Raw genomic sequence first — 17,360 nt, forward strand, 5'->3', positions numbered from 1 at the left:
ACTATACTTCTGACTTGTGCCTTATAGATGAAAAACATGCACTAGGGAGACAGGAGGCCAGTTACTCATCACAGATTTCCTAACCTGGACTTTTAACCATCACAAGCAAGACCAGACTAGTTCAGTTTATAGTCAATGGTAACTCTCCAGGTGATGCTGCTAGTGTAGGATTCAGTGCCATTGAATATCAGAGATAGTAGGAACTGCAGATGCTAGAGAATCTGAGATAACACAGCAGGCCAAGCAGCATCAGTGGAGCAGGAAAGCTGACGTTTCGGGCCTAGATCCTTCTTCAGAAATGGGGGAGGGGACGAGTTTTCTGAAATAAATAGGGAGAGGGGGGAGGTGGATAGAAGTTGGATAGAGGAGAAGATGGGCGGAGAGGAGACAGACCGGTTAAAGACATGGTGATGGAGCCAGTAAAGATGCGTGTAGGTCGGGAGGTAGGGAGGAGATAGGTCAGTCCAGGGAGGACAGACAGGCCAAGGGGGCAGGATGAGGTAAGTAGGTAGGAGATGGGGCTGGGGCTTGAGGTGGAAGGAAGGGATGAGCTGGGCTGGTTTTGAGATGTGGTAAGGGGAGGGGAGATTTTGAAGCTTGTGAAGTCCACATTGTTACTGTTTGGCTGCAGGGTTCCCAAGCGGAATATGAGTTGCTGTTCCTGCAACCTTCGGGTAGCATCATTGTGGCACTGCAGGAGGCCCAGGATGGACATGTCATCTGAGAGTAGGAGGAGGAGTTGGGAACCCTGCAGCCTAATGGTATCAACGTGGACTTCACAAGCTTCAAAATCTCCCCTCCCCCTACCGCATCCCAAAACCAGCGCAGCTCATCCCTGCCTCCCTAACACAGCAAGCCAAGCAGCATCAGAGGAGCAGGAAGGCTGACGTTTCGGGCCTAGACCCTTCTTCAGAAATTGTTTCAGGAATCGCAGGGAGAAATGCTTCTGAAGGATCTCAATGTTCTGAATGCAGACATTATCACGGTTGGGACCAAATTGGGAAGGCCTGAATGTTAACTGTAGTCATTGGGGATGATCTGGTTTTTGAAGAAGGTTCTGAGCCCGAAACATCAGCCTTCTTGCTCCTCTGATGCTGCTTGGCCTGCTGTGTTCATCCACCTCTACTCCTTGTTATCTCAGATTCTCCAGCATCTGCAGTTCTTACTATCTCCATCTCCTCCCTACCTCCCCACCTACGGCCACCTTTACTGGCTCCATCCCGATCTCTTTGGCCTGTTTGTCTCCTCTCCACCTATCTTCTCTATCCATCTTCTATCCGCCTCCCCCTCTCTCCATATTTATTTCAGAAACCCCTTCCCCTTCCCCATTTCTGAAGAAGGGTCTAGGCCCAAAACGTCAAGCTTCCTGCTCATCTGATGCTGCTTGGCCTGCTGTGTTCATCCAGCTCTGCACCATGTTATCCCATTGAACATCAATGTTGGTGTGGTTAGATTCTCGCTTTTTGGATAGTCATTGCGTGAATGTTAATTTAATATTGTTCAAGTCTTGTTACCTATGATCACTGTCTGCTTCAGTACCTGTGCAGCTGCAAATGGTGCTGAACGTTGTGCAGTTATCAGCAAACATCCCACTTCTGACTTTATAATTGGAGGAGAGGTCATTAATGAAGTAGCTTAAGAAGTTTGGGCCTCGGATACGGTCCTGAGGAAGAAAGTGATTTGCGTAGCGATTTTCCAGGTTGGAGATAATTGACCTCCAACGACCACAAGCATGTTCCTATTTGCTGACCATGATCCCCTCCAGTGGAGAGGGTCCTCACTCACTCCCTTCCTGGCTCAACCCCACGGAGACACTGCTCCCTGTTTCCCATGAGTTTGGTTTTGCTGGGGGCTCCTTCACATTGATGACACACTCTATTGAATGCTGCCTTGGTATCAAAAGACTTTCAGCCCTTTTACTCATGTCTGTCCAAGGCTGTACTGCGGCCAAGTACTGAGGGGTCCTGGTGAAATCCAACTGAGCATCAATGGGCAAGTTGTACATGCAAAATGAGTTCATTATTGTCAACCCCTTAAATCACTTTGCTAATTTTGAGCGTTTTTGTAACATTTACCCAAGGTCCAAAGCAAAAAATAAACAAAATAAATTAACAGTGCTGTAAAACTATGAGAGGAGTGAGGGGGGAAAAACCCCAAAAATAGGTTGCTGGGCAATTCTGTTCACAGGTAAAAGTAATTCAATTCACTGTGGAGTCAGTAAAGGTGACTTGGATACAAGTCATCTGTTACTTCCATTCTGAGTTTTGCTCAATTTCCTTTATTAATTAGAGCTTATTGCTTGGGGCTTCTAACCCCTAATTGCTCCTAACAGGAGTTAAAGTACGAGCACCCACCCACCTCCTATTTTATTTTTGCAGGCCAGCTTGACAAAGATAATTAAGGTCCAATATTGGTGGACACTAAACTAAAAGCATAATACTGCAGATGCTGGAGATCAGAAATAATAGCAGGATGTGTTGGGGAAACACGACAGTTCTGGCAACAATCTGTGCAGAGTGAAACGGTGTTAATGTTTCAAGTCTAATTTGACTCTTCTTTGGGTCTCTCACTTTACCTTTGTCAGAATTCTAAGTTTCTCCAGCACTTCCTGTTGTGTTATGAAAAGACATTAAATTTTCTTTCACTTTTTCCATTCTCAGCCATGTGTCTATTTATTAATATACCATTCCACTAAGCTACTCCAAAACCTTAGTCCACTGTACTTTATCCGGGTGGCCACAGGTTTCATCAGGTTTGACTGCTTGAGGAGCCTAATATCACATGTGTGCTTCCAGTCAGAATAGGAATACCTGCCGGTGCTATAGGAATGCCCATTTGACTAACAGAACTGATTTCATTCAGATGCCTCAATTATACGTAGAAAAATAAATCAATGGAGGTTTAATTCACTTTTTGAAAACCAGTTGGACATACCGTGAACTGAAGCCATTTCCTTTCCAAGCTGGCTAAGTTGTGCCTTCTCTTTCTTCCCAAACAGGCGCCCTATAGATGATTTAATGCCCTTCTTCTTTGAGGCTTTATGCAGTGAGTCCTGGCTGCTGTTGTTGCTGCTGGGATTGCTAGCGAACTCCTCGGCTGTTAATGCACTGAACAGCAACCGCCACAAGAGCAATGAAAAACAAAAATCATCACAAGAGGACACATTACACTCTGAAAGGAAGCCTCTAATCAGAAGAAGCAATAACTGATAAATTGCTCCTACTTTTCATAGATTCTGTTTCAAAACGTTTGCCATCAAGTGTTGTTTAACTTTATGTTGCTCTTCACCTTATCTTAATGCAGGCTAATGCTAAAACAGGAAATACTTTAAAAATTCTTAAAAATTTGAGACAAGTTAATATAGCAGGTGCCAGCTGCAGTTCATGTTCTAAGTTAGTCTGAAACAACACAGCACCTCAGGAAGAATGTAATTAGCACTGGAGAACAATGCAGAATCATAAAAACGATATCAGAGCTAAATTAAATGACTGCTTGTATAGGCTAGCTTGAGCTAGAAAGATTAAGCGGTTTTAAAATTGAGGTATTTAAAATGGTTAAACAATTCAATAATAAGGATAGAGTGAAACTATTGCATTTGGTGGGGACTCTAGAACAAATTATATTGAAATTAGAGTTAGTCCATCTGGGGATCATCATGAAACTCTCAGCCTTTAAAACTAAGCTTGATGAAATAATGTTGGAGATGTATAAAGAGATATGGAACCAAGCCAATATTAAAGTGAATGGGGAAAATTAGCTCACTGCAATGAGGGGGCTTCTGTCTTACACGTTGAAGTAACAAGTTGAGGTCTGTGATAGTAAGAACTGCCAATGCTGGAGTTAGAGATAAAACAGTGTGAAGTTGGAGGAACACAGCAGGCCAGGCAGAATCAGAGGAACAGGAAAGCTGATGTTTTGGGTCGGGACCCTTCATCAAAAATGGTGAGAGGGGGAAGAGAGCTCTGAAATAAATAGAGAAAGGAGGGGTGGGGGTGGGGAAGGTAGGTGGGATGGTGATAGATGAGTGCAGACAGGGAGTCGTGAGGATTGGTCAGTGAGGTGGGAAGGGCGGATAGGTGGGAGAGGAGTTGGGCAGGTTGTGCCAGGATGAGGAGGAAGAGATGAGAGAGTTGGTGATGGGAAGAGGCAGGGGTGGGGATTCAAAATCTCCCCATCCCCAGCCTCATCCCAACACCAACCCTCCTTCTCATCCCTGCCTCCTTGACCTGTCCAGACTCAGTTGGTAGCATTCTTGTCTCTACCTCATGTCCCAGTTCATGGGTTGAGACCAAAAGTCAAGACTGACACTACAATGGAGTACAAAGGAAGTGCTGCATTGTCAGAGGTGAGTGTCATTCAGTTGAGGTGTTTGTAAAATATCTTATTGCATTGCTTCGAGGAATGGCTGGGGAGTTACCTGGCATTCTTCCCAGATTATTCCCCCAAAATCAGCACATTAACTGCTCATTATCACATTAATGTTTGGACTTTGTAGTGTGCATATTGCTCTCTTTCCTGTATTGGAGCTGCACATCAAAAGTATTTTTGGTTGTAAAGTGCTTTGACATGTCCAATAGGGGTGCTATATAAATGCAAGTCTTTGCTTAACCTGGGCACAGATTACCTGGATAAGTGTCACATGGGGCAAAATATGCATTAGGACTGTGCTTTCTCTACTTGGCTGATACCCTAATTCAATTTGAGAGAAATCAGCGAGACATGCTGCATCTCTAGGACATCTCTGCATCTTAAAATGTTCTTGCTTCGGAGATTGTGCTGTTTTCTAAACAAAACTTGAAATGCAATGTAAAAATACCTAAGTCTCCTTACCCTCGACCTTCTTCTTGGCTGGTCGATTGGAGCGTGTGTGCAAGCTTTTCCAGCCTCATGGTCCTCGGTGAAGAAGGAGGGGATGTTTCACACCTTATTGTGGTTTTATCTTCACGGTTGTCATCCCTTGCTACTGAAGACTAAATCACAAAATGAAAGGTGAACTGAGCGTGGTGACAGAATTGCTGTCCTGACAGCACAGTCTAATTGACCAAAAACAGGAACGTAACTGGTAAGTGGCAGCACTTTCAACACAAACAGTCCTATGTTATTTTCTTTCTATGTACAATATAGATTGCCTTAATACTAGAGTAACAGTGGAGATGCACAGGTTACAGCATGTATCTATAAAGCGGATGTAATTTGGACAACATCACAAGATTCCTGATAATGGTAGATGACTCAGAAGTGTTGCTTAAAAGCATTGTTTGGGCTACAGCCTTGTAAATTTGAGGAGGAGACTGCTGAACTGGAATGACTTAGAGAGGGAATTACAAAGAGTAAGGTTGACGTAATGCAATGGTTGAAAGAAACAGATGGGATGCTTGGGGCTGGAGTGCAAAATAGCACAAAATACTATTCATAGTAGGGACAGGGTCAGGAGAGGCGAGGGTAAATTTGTAACCAAAGGTTGAGACTTCTGAAATTGGAATTTGAAGAATTGGGGAACAGGGATTGGTTGAGATTGCAGCAGTAGCAAACCAACTAAATGTGGAACATAAAATAGGCTGGGGACTGTTGAAATGGAGTTTGTGCCAATGGAGTTGTGAGACAGTAAGGAAAGATGGGAGAAGCTTGGAAGTAATGACACTTTTGAGAATCATTTCACTTTGGAGTGAATGGTACTAAAACTTTGTGATACGAAATTACATGCTGCCCAATTTAGCTTCAGCAGAGAGCTGGGAAAGAAGACTGAATTCAGGGAAACTGTACAGACACTTTGCCATTGGTTCAATTTGGTATTGTTGATTCTCCCAAAGTCTAGATCATCCAAAGTGTTGTCACACAGTGGTCATTGTACAGTAAAAGCTACAGGTAAAGTCGCCCTGGTCTTACTCTCTCATTAGAGAGACAACTGGTGATGGTTTAACAAGACAGTCACCACACGTCAGGCAAAGGGAGAAAGTTGAGAAGGAGAATCCTTCATTGTAGTCTCAGCTGGTGCAGGTATTGAATCCATGCTGTTGTGTCAATCTGCATTACAATCAGCCAACTGAGCTAAACCAATCCCCAGCTGTAAAGGTAGTCAATGAAACAGTGACATTTCTTCACATTTTTATTTCTTGCCCTTGCGGCCAGCAAGCTTAAACAATGGGCAGCTGGTCCATTCAGACCCAGTAAAGTCCAGGACGGCTTGCCAGTCTGTGTTGACTTGCTGACTTTGAGGAAGTGGCTCCATGCTACAAGATAAATACAAGATCAACCAAGTATCCCATTACAATCACTCCAGGACATCTGATGTCAGTTTACACCTACATCTTATATAAGAGCCTATTCTTGTATGGTATGACCTGCATAAGCACAACACTGACATATCTGCAAAGGCTGGAGTAGTTGAATAGCTTTCCCAACATTCAAAATCAAGGTTCAGACGTGAAGAATTATTCCCTGGTTGAAGTACAATTAACATCACAGGCCACAGCACAATAACCAACAATCTAATTTAGGACATGAGGGACAGAATTAACAAGAATGGTAAATTAACTTCATAAGAACATATTATTGGCCAAGACAGTGAAACCATGAGCTGAGCTTTGACACTTTTTAACCATAGTGGAGAATCTTGAGAAAAAGAATCAAATTGTATTCGTTGCAAACTACAATGTACACACAGAGAAAAAAAAATTCTGGACATTTAAGGTTGAAAGCAGAAATTCTGGAAATGCACTGTGGGCTAAGACAGAAAAACAAATTCAGTTATATCTTTTTGTGTTTCACTCCTTATCAAGTAGGTGCTAATTGTTACCATGACACCCACAAACTTTAAACAATCAAGTGAATGCTCACACCAGTGCATAGCTCACATCTACCACATTTGTAAATCAAATCTATTTCAGAATGCCTACTGCCATTCACAGTGCTTTCAACTGGAATAGGAAATTATTTCTAAAAGTAACTACTTTTTTATAAGATCATTCATATTTTGAATTGAATTAATGGTTAACTGTAATATTGAGATATCGAGGTCATTGAAGTCACAGCTAAGGATGCGTTTCTAGTGGAAGAATTTTCAATTAATTGAACTTGTTCAAAACATAACATTCTATTAAATCAAGATTAAATTGCAAGATTCCACTATTAAAGCTAATTCATTTCAACAACAGGAACAATGGGAATAAAAATTGAGTGGATTCCCTTCAGATTCATTTGTCTCCTGCAAGTCTCAAGGAAAAGGTTAGGTCACCAGGTGTTGGTTTTATTAGTTGATAAGGGCAAAATAAAATAAGGAATCGGAGAAACAATTCTCTATTTGTACTATTTTAGATCTCACAAAAAGGACTCTGAGTGGTGAGACAGGGAGTGAGGAATAGCAGGAATGTGGACTGTAATGTCCTCATTACTGAAGGCAGCTCAGCACCCTCATTTATCCAAGACGGTGAAATCCAAGGACATAATGACTGATGACATGAACCAATCCTTGGCCTTTTCTTTCATGACCACTACCTGATCCATTGACTAATCACTGGTTCTTAGTGACTGCGTCCAGTGATTGCTCTTGCCAACTTGATACCAATCTACAAATACCAAAGAAAAACGGAGCATGATTGGGAAATGGCTACATCTGAAACAGAAGTACATTGCCACAGATTGGCAATTCTTTCTTCCCATCAACTTTAAAATGATGTATCTGATTATTGTTCTCTTGAGTGTCCCAGTGGTTTGATACAGATTGCTACTGACACTGGTTTGTCAGAAGACATTTCATAAAGAATAACAAATTATTGCACCCTTCCAAGTGGAGGACAGTAGTGGAAAAGGACAATAACAAAGAGAACAGAGAGATAGAAATAAACAAGACTTGGTCTAGCATCAAGTTAACATAAATACAGGACTGAGTCATAGGGATCTTCAAAGCCCCTGGCCTAACCAGTGTTAATTAAAATCAGACTGGGTGGCTTTAGGGCACTGCAATAGCCTGCCAGGTTCCCAGGCTGAGGGAAATTGGAATGTTGGTTTTGAACCACAAAGTCCATTGCTAGCCATTGACCACTGGAATGGACAGTGCCAGGTGAAGACAGGATAGGGCACTCACGCCCAAGTATCTTGCATTCTCTTAAGCTCAAACATGAAATATGGTCATTTCAGTGAGGGTGCCAGTAAATGGTTGCCACTTTCCACAGGATTGTTTCACATGACAAATAATCAGGAGAGGAGTACGGAAAATAAACAGCAAATAAATCACAAGGGGAAAACACCAATAAACATGTCGCACCCATTGTCATTACCTTCCGACGGTGTTTCCTTAAGTCACTAGGCTGAACATCGGCCGCATGAGAAAGGAGAGAAAGACAGTCAATGAGGAACAAGTGCAACAGCTCAGGTCAGGAAATGAAGAGAAAGCTGTATTGCAGCCCAATCTGAGCCCCCACCAGAGGTAACATCAGCAAGAGTGAGGTCAATGATATAACATATACAAGAGATTTACCAATCCAAGCTAATAAAATGTGAGGCTGGATGAACACAGCAGGCCAAGCAGCATCCCAGGAGCACAAAAGCTGACGTTTCGGGCCTAGACCCTTCATCAGAGAGGGGGATGGGGGGAGGGAACTGGAATAAATAGGGAGAGAGGGGGAGGCGGACCGAAGATGGAGAGTAAAGAAGATAGGTGGAGAGAGTGTAGGTGGGGAGGTAGGGAGGGGATAGGTCAGTCCAGGGAAGACGGACAGGTCAAGGAGGTGGGATGAGGTTAGTAGGTAGCTGGGGGTGCGGCTTGGGGTGGGAGGAAGGGATGGGTGAGAGGAAGAACAGGTTAGGGAGGCAGAGACAGGTTGGACTGGTTTTGGGATGCAGTGGGTGGGGGGGAAGAGCTGGGCTGGTTGTGTGGTGCAGTGGGGGGAGGGGATGAACTGGGCTGGTTTAGGGATGCAGTAGGGGAAGGGGAGATTTTGAAACTGATGAAGTCCACATTGATACCATATGGCTGCAGGGTTCCCAGGCGGAATATGAGTTGCTGTTCCTGCAACCTTCGGGTGGCATCATTGTGGCAGTGCAGGAGGCCCATGATGGACATGTCATCAAGAGAATGGGAGGGGGAGTGGAAATGGTTTGCGACTGGGAGGTGTAGTTGTTTGTTGCGAACTGAGCGGAGGTGTTCTGCAAAGCGGTCTCCAAGCCTCCGCTTGGTTTCCCCAATGTAGAGCAAGCCGCACCGGGTACAGTGGATGCAGTATACCACATTGGCAGATGTGCAGGTGAACCTCTGCTTGATGTGGAATGTCATCTTGGGGCCTGGGATGGGGGTGAGGGAGGAGGTGTGGGGACAAGTGTAGCATTTCCTGCAGTTGCAGGGGAAGGTGCCGGGTGTGGTGGGGTTGGAGGGCAGTGTGGAGCGAACAAGGGAGTCACAGAGAGAGTGGTCTCTCCGGAAAGCAGACAAGGGTGGGGATGGAAAAATGTCTTGGGTGGTGGGGTCGGATTCTAAATGGCGGAAGTGTCGGAGGATAATGCGTTGTATCCGGAGGTTGGTAGGGTGGTGTGTGAGAACGAGGGGGATCCTCTTGGGGCGGTTGTGGTGGGGGCGGGGTGTGAGGGATGTGTCGCGGGAAATACGGGAGATGCGGTCAAGGGCGTTCTCGATCACCGTGGGGGAAAAGTTGCGGTCCTTAAAGAACTTGGACATCTGGGATGTGCGGGAGTGGAATGTCTTATCGTGGGAGCAGATGCGGCGGAGGCGGAGGAATTGGGAATAGGGGATGGAATTTTTGCAGGAGGGTGGGTGGGAGGAGGTGTATTCTAGGTAGCTGTGGGAGTCGGTGGGCTTGAAATGGACATCAGTTACAAGCTGGTTGCCTGAGATGGAGACTGAGAGGTCCAGGAAGGTGAGGGATGTGCTGGAGATGGCCCAGGTGAACTGAAGGTTGGGGTGGAAGGTGTTGGTGAAGTGGATGAACTGTTCGAGCTCCTCTGGGGAGCAAGAGGCGGCGCCGATACAGTCATCAATGTACCGGAGGAAGAGGTGGGGTTTGGGGCCTGTGTAGGTGCGGAAGAGGGACTGTTCCACGTAACCTACAAAGAGGCAGGCATAGCTGGGGCCCATGCGGGTGCCCATGGCCACCCCCTTAGTCTGTAGGAAGTGGGAGGAGTCAAAAGAGAAGTTGTTGAGTGTGAGGACGAGTTCAGCTAGGCGGATGAGAGTGTCGGTGGAGGGGGCCTGGTCGGGCCTGCGGGACAGGAAGAAGCGGAGGGCCTAGAGTCCATAATCAATCTGCAAAGTTGCCCATCAATTAGTGCTGCTTTTGCAATTTTTCACTCAAGGCAGCACCAATGCTGCGCATTCAGTTTGCAACCCTACAGCATAAAACATGAGCTATCAAAGGCTTAAAGTTCAAAACATTTGGCATCTGAATAGATAGCAAGCTTTCTTGAAAACAGCTTGCTGAGTTCTTGATTCCAAACCATTAGTCACAAATCACTTCTCCTTTCTATTTTTGTTTGGGATGGAAATGCTGCGAAAATTGATTTTAAACAGGGAGCATAAGAACATAAGAACTAGGAGGAGTAGTAGATAATTCCCTGCTCACTTTTCAAAATCCTTTAATCCATTACTATTTACAAATCTGCCTCTTCCTTAAACTTACTCAATGTATTAGCATCCACCACACTCTGGGATAATGAATTCCATGAATTCCTGACTCTTTGAGACAAGTAATTTCTCCTCATCTCTGTTTTCAATCTGTTACCCCTCATCCTGAAACTGTAACCTCTTGTTATAGTTAACAACAGCAATCACATCCACAAGGAAAACAATGTAGACACTATGGAAATAGTATCAGAGATAATGGGAACTGCAGATGCTGGAGAATTCCAAGATAATAAAATGTGAGGCTGGATGAACACAGCAGGCCAAGCAGCATCTCAGGAGCACAAAAGCCCTGAGATGCTGCTTGGCCTGCTGTGTTCATCCAGCCTCACATTTTATTATCTTAGACACTATGGAAAGACTGGTGCATTCTGGGATCATCAATCTTTTTACGGAAGACGATTCAGCTGCTACATGTTGTACATCTCTGGGAACCTGCAAAGCCAATCTGCTTTTGGTTACTGAGTGCTATTTAAATAAACATTTGGCCGATTTGCATGAGTGACTAATGATAAATGTTTAGGTATTCAGAAAAATGATAGCTGAAGTGCTGGTTGAATGGATTTTGGCTGCTTTTTACCAGCAACAAGGGCTGCTCTCAAAACTTTGCTAAGATGGAACAGTGTTCAGTAATCAGGGTCAGGGGTCAATGCTGGACAATGAATAAGTGTAGGATGTAAAAGAGAGCTTAGTTTAATCAAAGTGCTCTATATGATTGGAACAAGTAAATTAGCCAATAAAAATTCATTTTGAAATATCCTGGCATTTGAAAATTGTGCAAATAATCTAAAGTATTTGATGAATATGTACTTCATCATGATTTTATAACTTTTTGTATTACAAAGGTGTTTACAAATTAATATTTTTGAGGACTAGTATTTAAAAGACTGTGAAACCCATTTCATTTGAAAGACTGGGAGATACCTGGATTGGGTGATTTTTTTAAAAATTACGATACTGTACAGACACTTTGGACTTTTCTTTTTAAAAAATCATGTGCTCAAAGATAATATTAAACTAAGTAAGCTGTGGAACCTTACAGAGAATGAAACGGTTTGTCTGCAAATAAGTCACATGTCTCATTTCTGGCTGACAGGAGTTTTGGGCCTTTGTTTGGAAAAAGCAGTCAAAATGCAGCCTGCTAAGAAAGAGGACAAACAACTCATTCTCTCTGACTTCTTTTGAGAAAATTCTTCACAGAGGCCAGTGTACAAGCTGGAGAAAGTGAGCAGCAGTTTTCCTGAGAAGCTTCTGGAGGACCTCCTCTCAACATGTCTCGAATGAACTTTTTATGAAAAGATTGCAGTAAAAATCACATTGAATCTAGTAATGACCATTTGCACACATCAGGACTCCGGACCCAAAGTCATTTAGAATATTTTATAACTAAATCACCTTCATTGATCCAAGAATGAACAATTAATTACCCAAAAAGATTTTGTTTTGAATCATTGATCTTTGCAGAAAAAAAGTGTCTTTTCTTTTCCTTGCATGTGCACAGTTAGAAGGGTTAATATTTATCTTTTCATATTTCAAATTATGTGCTAAACAGCTTTCCATCTTTATTGAATAACCTTGTCATGTTGATAATTTTGTTGTTTATTAGGGTAACTTGGTTCATGGACTTCTTTGTATTCTGAAACTAATGCTGAAGTAGTACATCACTGGTCCCACTGATAACAGAGTGGAATGTTTACATGTATGTTGTGGCCAGGGCAGTAGCGGAACTAGAGAGAACAGCAATGTACACATCCAACCTCCATCATAAAACCTGTTTTCTAATTCCAGAATAATTTCTTAAACATCAACTAGAAAGGCAGTTACTCCTTTCTTTCTCAACCTGGTACCCAAATTTGATTTCACACTGGTGTGGCTTGCTTCAGTTTGCGTTAAGACTTCCTGCGATAGCACAAATACTTGAAAGCATAGATTGGACACTAGCAAGGCCCATATATATTCTCCTGGAAGGCACAACAACTCTTCCTTTCTCATACAGTGCAGCACTCACCAATGTCATGATGCCCTTCCGGTCCAGATCATGTGAAGAGCTGCGTGGAGTAAGTTTGGGTGTGGAGCGTCCACTGACAGGTGGCGAAGAACTGGCGAGAGACAGGGCAGTGAGGGATGTTGGAATGGAGGTGCCTGTTCGAATGCGTGTTAAATTTAGCCCATCCATACTTCCACTACCTACACGGCACTCTATCTCCTCAGCTCGTTGCTCAGTAGACTCCTTCTCCTCTTGGATCATTCTAGCATGGAAAAGATATGGTCAAATTAGTCTTCCAAAGGCAATGATTATTTAAATATGATATAACTACTTACAAACCTATTCAATAATGAACTGAATGTCTCCATTGACATAAGTTATAATATTAACTCATGTAACCAAGATCTTGTTATACCACAGTACTGCACTAACATTATGCATATGACAAAAAAAATCAGTATTCAAATTAGCTTATAAAGCAAGATGCACATCCTTATGAAGCACAGCAGATAATTACTCATGATGCAACTGTTTTGTTGTGATAATACAAAACTATCCTCACAATGACTTTGCGAAATTTTCACAGAGAAATTGCCTTGCCTGATTTCTTTATTGATGGCATCAAGCTGCTCCTGTAGCATCATGGCTAGAGTCTGAGCATCCGAGTGTCCACTAGGTGAAAGCAGGTCTGCTGAACTGAACATGGTCTCTCCATCTTCGTCATCAACATCAGACATTTCTGGGTCACTTTCAAAGGTGTGCGTCACACTGGTCATTATACTTGCCTGCTGAGCACATTCCCAGTCCTGCTCATTTAGAGCTTGAATCTGCATTGGCATAAATATAGCAGTCAGTCACAAAGTGTCACTACTTGGTGTAAATGTGCAATTATTATGTAATTGGGCTACGCTGTTTGAATTTAGATTTATGCTAAAAGTTAACGTTATCTTGTTCCATGAAATGCCAAGATTTCTATTAACACCCACAGTTGCCAGAACGTAGGGACTTTACTTTGGCACAACGTCAAGGGTCAGAAAGCACTAGCAGGAATGGTGTTCGATTTTGTAGACAATACCAAAATAAGCAATTTGGTAACCGATTCTGAGGAACAGTGAAACCTCCAGTAGGTTACTGATAAGATGATTGAAGATAAAGACAGCCATCACATTAAGTTCAATGCTTGTGAATAAGGGGTGCGAGGTTTAGCTTGAAAAAGGAGTATTTTACTTGGAAGATTAGACAGTATGAACAAACACAAGGATTTGTAGGCACGTGTTCAAAAAACATTAAACGCTGCATCTCAAAAGCACAAGGCTACAAAAAGGTAAATGCAAGATTTAGTGTATAGCTGGAGACATAGAATATTAAATTCAACATATGATGCCAAATCTAGAATGTACATAGTTGCAATAATGTATGCAGTTTTGGGATCCGTTATGATAGAAAGGGAACAGCCAAATATGAATTCACTAGTTTGCTGCCAATTTGGGGAATCTCAACTACAAAGACTTGGATAATTATGGCTGTTTTAGTTGGATTTCAGGCCATGAAATGGTAATTTGGTAAACGTGTTCAAGTTAAAATCACTTTCTACTGCATCAGTGAGACTACAGCAACACAGATTATATTTATGAGATTTCGGATGGTGATAAGGGATTTGTTTTCAAACCAGACAGCTGAGAAATGTGTAGTGGTTGAGTCAGAGAGCATTTTGGCATTCAAAATGTTAGACACATGGTTGAGGGATAAAGGAATCTGGAAAGCAAGTACATGGGATTAGGACAATGCTTGAAAGGAAGATAAACTTGAACATGCACTGATCAGATCAAATGGCCTGCTGATATGTCCTAATTGCCTTTCAATCCTATGTAAGATGGAGTCTTAGAAGCTGTATGTCTCTTTACAGAAAGGACGATTCACCCAGAGCTTTGTCAGGCATAGTCTATTTGACAACACTGGCAGTGGTCTGGGAGTTGTTGCCTGCTTAAACTAATCTCCCAGGAATACTTTATATGCTAATGAGGAAAATGTGGAATGCATAAAATTAAAATTAATCAGTATGATGAAAAAAGAATGCAGAATATTTCAACTGACAATGCAAGAAAAAGAAAAGGCTAATATTAATTGAAATATTAAGGCTGGCGCAAACATTACTTTGCTCTCTAGTAAAAGAAAACAAGACATGAAGACACCAAGCTCGAAGGTGGCTTACTAAGAGACGACCTAAAATATTCAGTTTCATCTGGACCTATGTATGATCCCACTGATAGCAACAATCTTGAGAAGGAAGGAGGGCTGAGAGTGATCTCGTGTGTCTAGCTGCTTTATTGGCTTAAATCCATCAGGAGTTACCAACAGAGAGCTGTGTGTGGTTACTACACAGACAAGTGAACTCTTGTCACATATATCACACAGATTGTTCAGGTTATGGAGGCTTCTTTAGAAAATAAGGATAAAAGATGGATTGGGAAAACACATCAATATTGCATAAACAGGGATTTCTGTTTTAAGAAAAACTTGCTTGTTCTGAATTGTTTCAAAGCATGTACATTAATTGAGGGTAAAGGAGAAATGACATGGGATAGGGGTGGTCAGGGTATCTAGGCCACAAGCAAATTTCAATTTATTGCTTGGTTTACACCTTTCCAGTCACCCAACTACACAATAATTACAATATTTTTAATAACTCCCATTTAAAATTTTTTGACACAAAATCTCTTCAGCACTCTTTTTAGTAATACCTCTTGTTCCTTCTAACAGGAGATCTGTGTCCAGCAATATAGATCGGTATATAGAAAGCTCTAATGTAACCCAATGGCAGGTGGAAAGATTACAGAAATTAAGAGTGTAATGCTATGCAACTTTCTATCAGTCTATCGTTTATAAGTGGGTTTCCGCAAGATCTAAGGAGATGCAAGTGAGGTATAATTAAGCTATCCATGGTATAGTTATCAAAATGCTTTTACACAAAAGTTTCCTTAACACACAAAAACTCAATCTTCCTAATGCAAGTTTTTTTTGGACTCAGTACAAAACAGCAGCATTTACCATCTGAGACACAGAAGGTACTTATTCATGTTAAAACAATATGTCTTCCAAATAGCTCTTTTAAGTGGAATACAAGTCCCCAGAGTATCAGATGGAGGCTTAGCACTTGATAAAGTGACAAAACCTTGGTAAGTAAACTGAAAGGCTCCGTAAAATTTTAATCGAGAAAGAGAAGAAATTGGGTAAAAAAAATGAAGTACCATTATTTTTGCTAAACTATGAGTTCTTACTGGGTCACTTGTAATTTTCTGCTCACTCGTTCTCTTGAATAGAGGAATATAAATTCCAGAATTAAACCTTAATATGTTCAGTTAGATAGAGGTGTTCCTATGTAGCTGCTATTGATTTGGTTTTGTGAAATACTGAAAAATGGGAGTGAATAGAAGGTAATCATCAATCTGCTCAGACTGGACATACAAATTAAAAGTAACGAAATTAGAAGCTAGGAATTATTCTTTGCTTAACATCAAAGGGGCTGTGACAGCAAAACAGGGATACAGAATAATATAAACACAAACACGCGCTTAGGGAAGTCCACTGAAAATTTTACATTTTAAAACAAACATTTTGTATTCAATACCTGAAAACAATAACTTCAAGTTAAAAGTTTATTACCAAAGCTAAGGAAAAAGTTAAAATATGTCATTATAAAATACAATGACATTTAACAAACATCACACTTTTCTGATGCAAGTAGTGTGAATAAACCTGCAAAAATTATTGGTCACTAATGTATTTATACACAGGATTTCTAAGAAGGCATGATTAGCAAGTTTGCAGGTGACACCAAAATTGGAGGTGGAGTGGAGAGTGAAGAAGGTTACCTCTGAGTACAACAGGATCTTGATCAGATGGGCCAATGGGCTGAGAGTGACAGATGGAGTTTAATTTAGAGAAATGTGAGGTGCTGAAATTTGGAAAGGCAAACCAGGGCAGGACTTATACACTTAATGGTAAGATCATGGGGAGTGTTGCTGACCATAGAGACCTTGGAGTGCATGTTCATAGTTCCTTGTAAGTGGAAATGCAGGTAGATAGGATAGTGAGAAGGCGTTTGTTACACTTGCCTTTATTGGTCATTGCAATGAGTACAGGATCCACAGCTCTTTTGGATCTTAATAAGTATAGGAGTTGGGGAGGTCATGTTGTGACTGTATAGGATTTGCTTAAGCCAGTTTTGGAATACCGCAAGCAATTTCGGTCTCTCTTCTCTCAAAAGGATGTTGTGAAACTAGAAAAGGTTCAGAAAAGATTTATAAGCGTGTTGCCAGGCTTGGAGGGTTTGTGCTATAGGGAAAGGCTATTTTCCCTGGAGCATCGGAGGATGAGAAGCGACCATAAAGAGGCTTAGAAAATCATGAGGGACATGGACAGGGTAAATAGACAAGGTCTTTTCCCCGGGGTGGGGGAGTCCAAAACTAGAGGGCCTGGGTTTAAGGCGAGAGGAAAAAGATTTAATAGGGACTTAAGGGGCAACGTTTTCACACAGTGGGCGGTGCTTGTATGGAATGAACTTCCAGAAGAAGCAGAGGACACTGGTGAAATGACAACATTTAAAAGGCATCTGGATAGGTACATGAATAGGAAGGGTTTACAGGGATGTGGGCCAAACACTTGCAAATTTATTTTTTTTAGGTTATCTAGTCAGCATGGGCGAGTTGGACTGAAGCATCTGTTTCTGTGCTGTATATCTCT

At 42.1% G+C, this 17,360-nt stretch overlaps 1 protein-coding gene across 2 annotated transcripts in view; it reads right to left on the reverse strand.

Annotated features, from left to right (window-relative positions):
* ppfia4 (PTPRF interacting protein alpha 4) overlaps positions 1-17,360 on the reverse strand; it is a 642,255-nt gene that overhangs the window by 50,040 nt on the left and 574,855 nt on the right. The window contains exons 14-18 of one of the 2 annotated variants that reach the window (XM_048553122.2): positions 13,218-13,444; positions 12,639-12,879; positions 8,277-8,306; positions 4,831-4,970; positions 2,935-3,107 (exon numbers count right to left, since the gene is read on the reverse strand). In XM_048553122.2, the coding sequence (XP_048409079.1) occupies positions 2,935-3,107; positions 4,831-4,970; positions 8,277-8,306; positions 12,639-12,879; positions 13,218-13,444 (811 nt within the window). The remainder of the gene's footprint in view (positions 1-2,934; positions 3,108-4,830; positions 4,971-8,276; positions 8,307-12,638; positions 12,880-13,217; positions 13,445-17,360) is intronic. The other variant, XM_059653442.1, reaches the window with a different exon arrangement.

This window comes from Stegostoma tigrinum, chromosome 21 (assembly GCF_030684315.1).
Source record: "Stegostoma tigrinum isolate sSteTig4 chromosome 21, sSteTig4.hap1, whole genome shotgun sequence".
NCBI classification, from domain to species: Eukaryota; Metazoa; Chordata; class Chondrichthyes; order Orectolobiformes; family Stegostomatidae; genus Stegostoma; species Stegostoma tigrinum.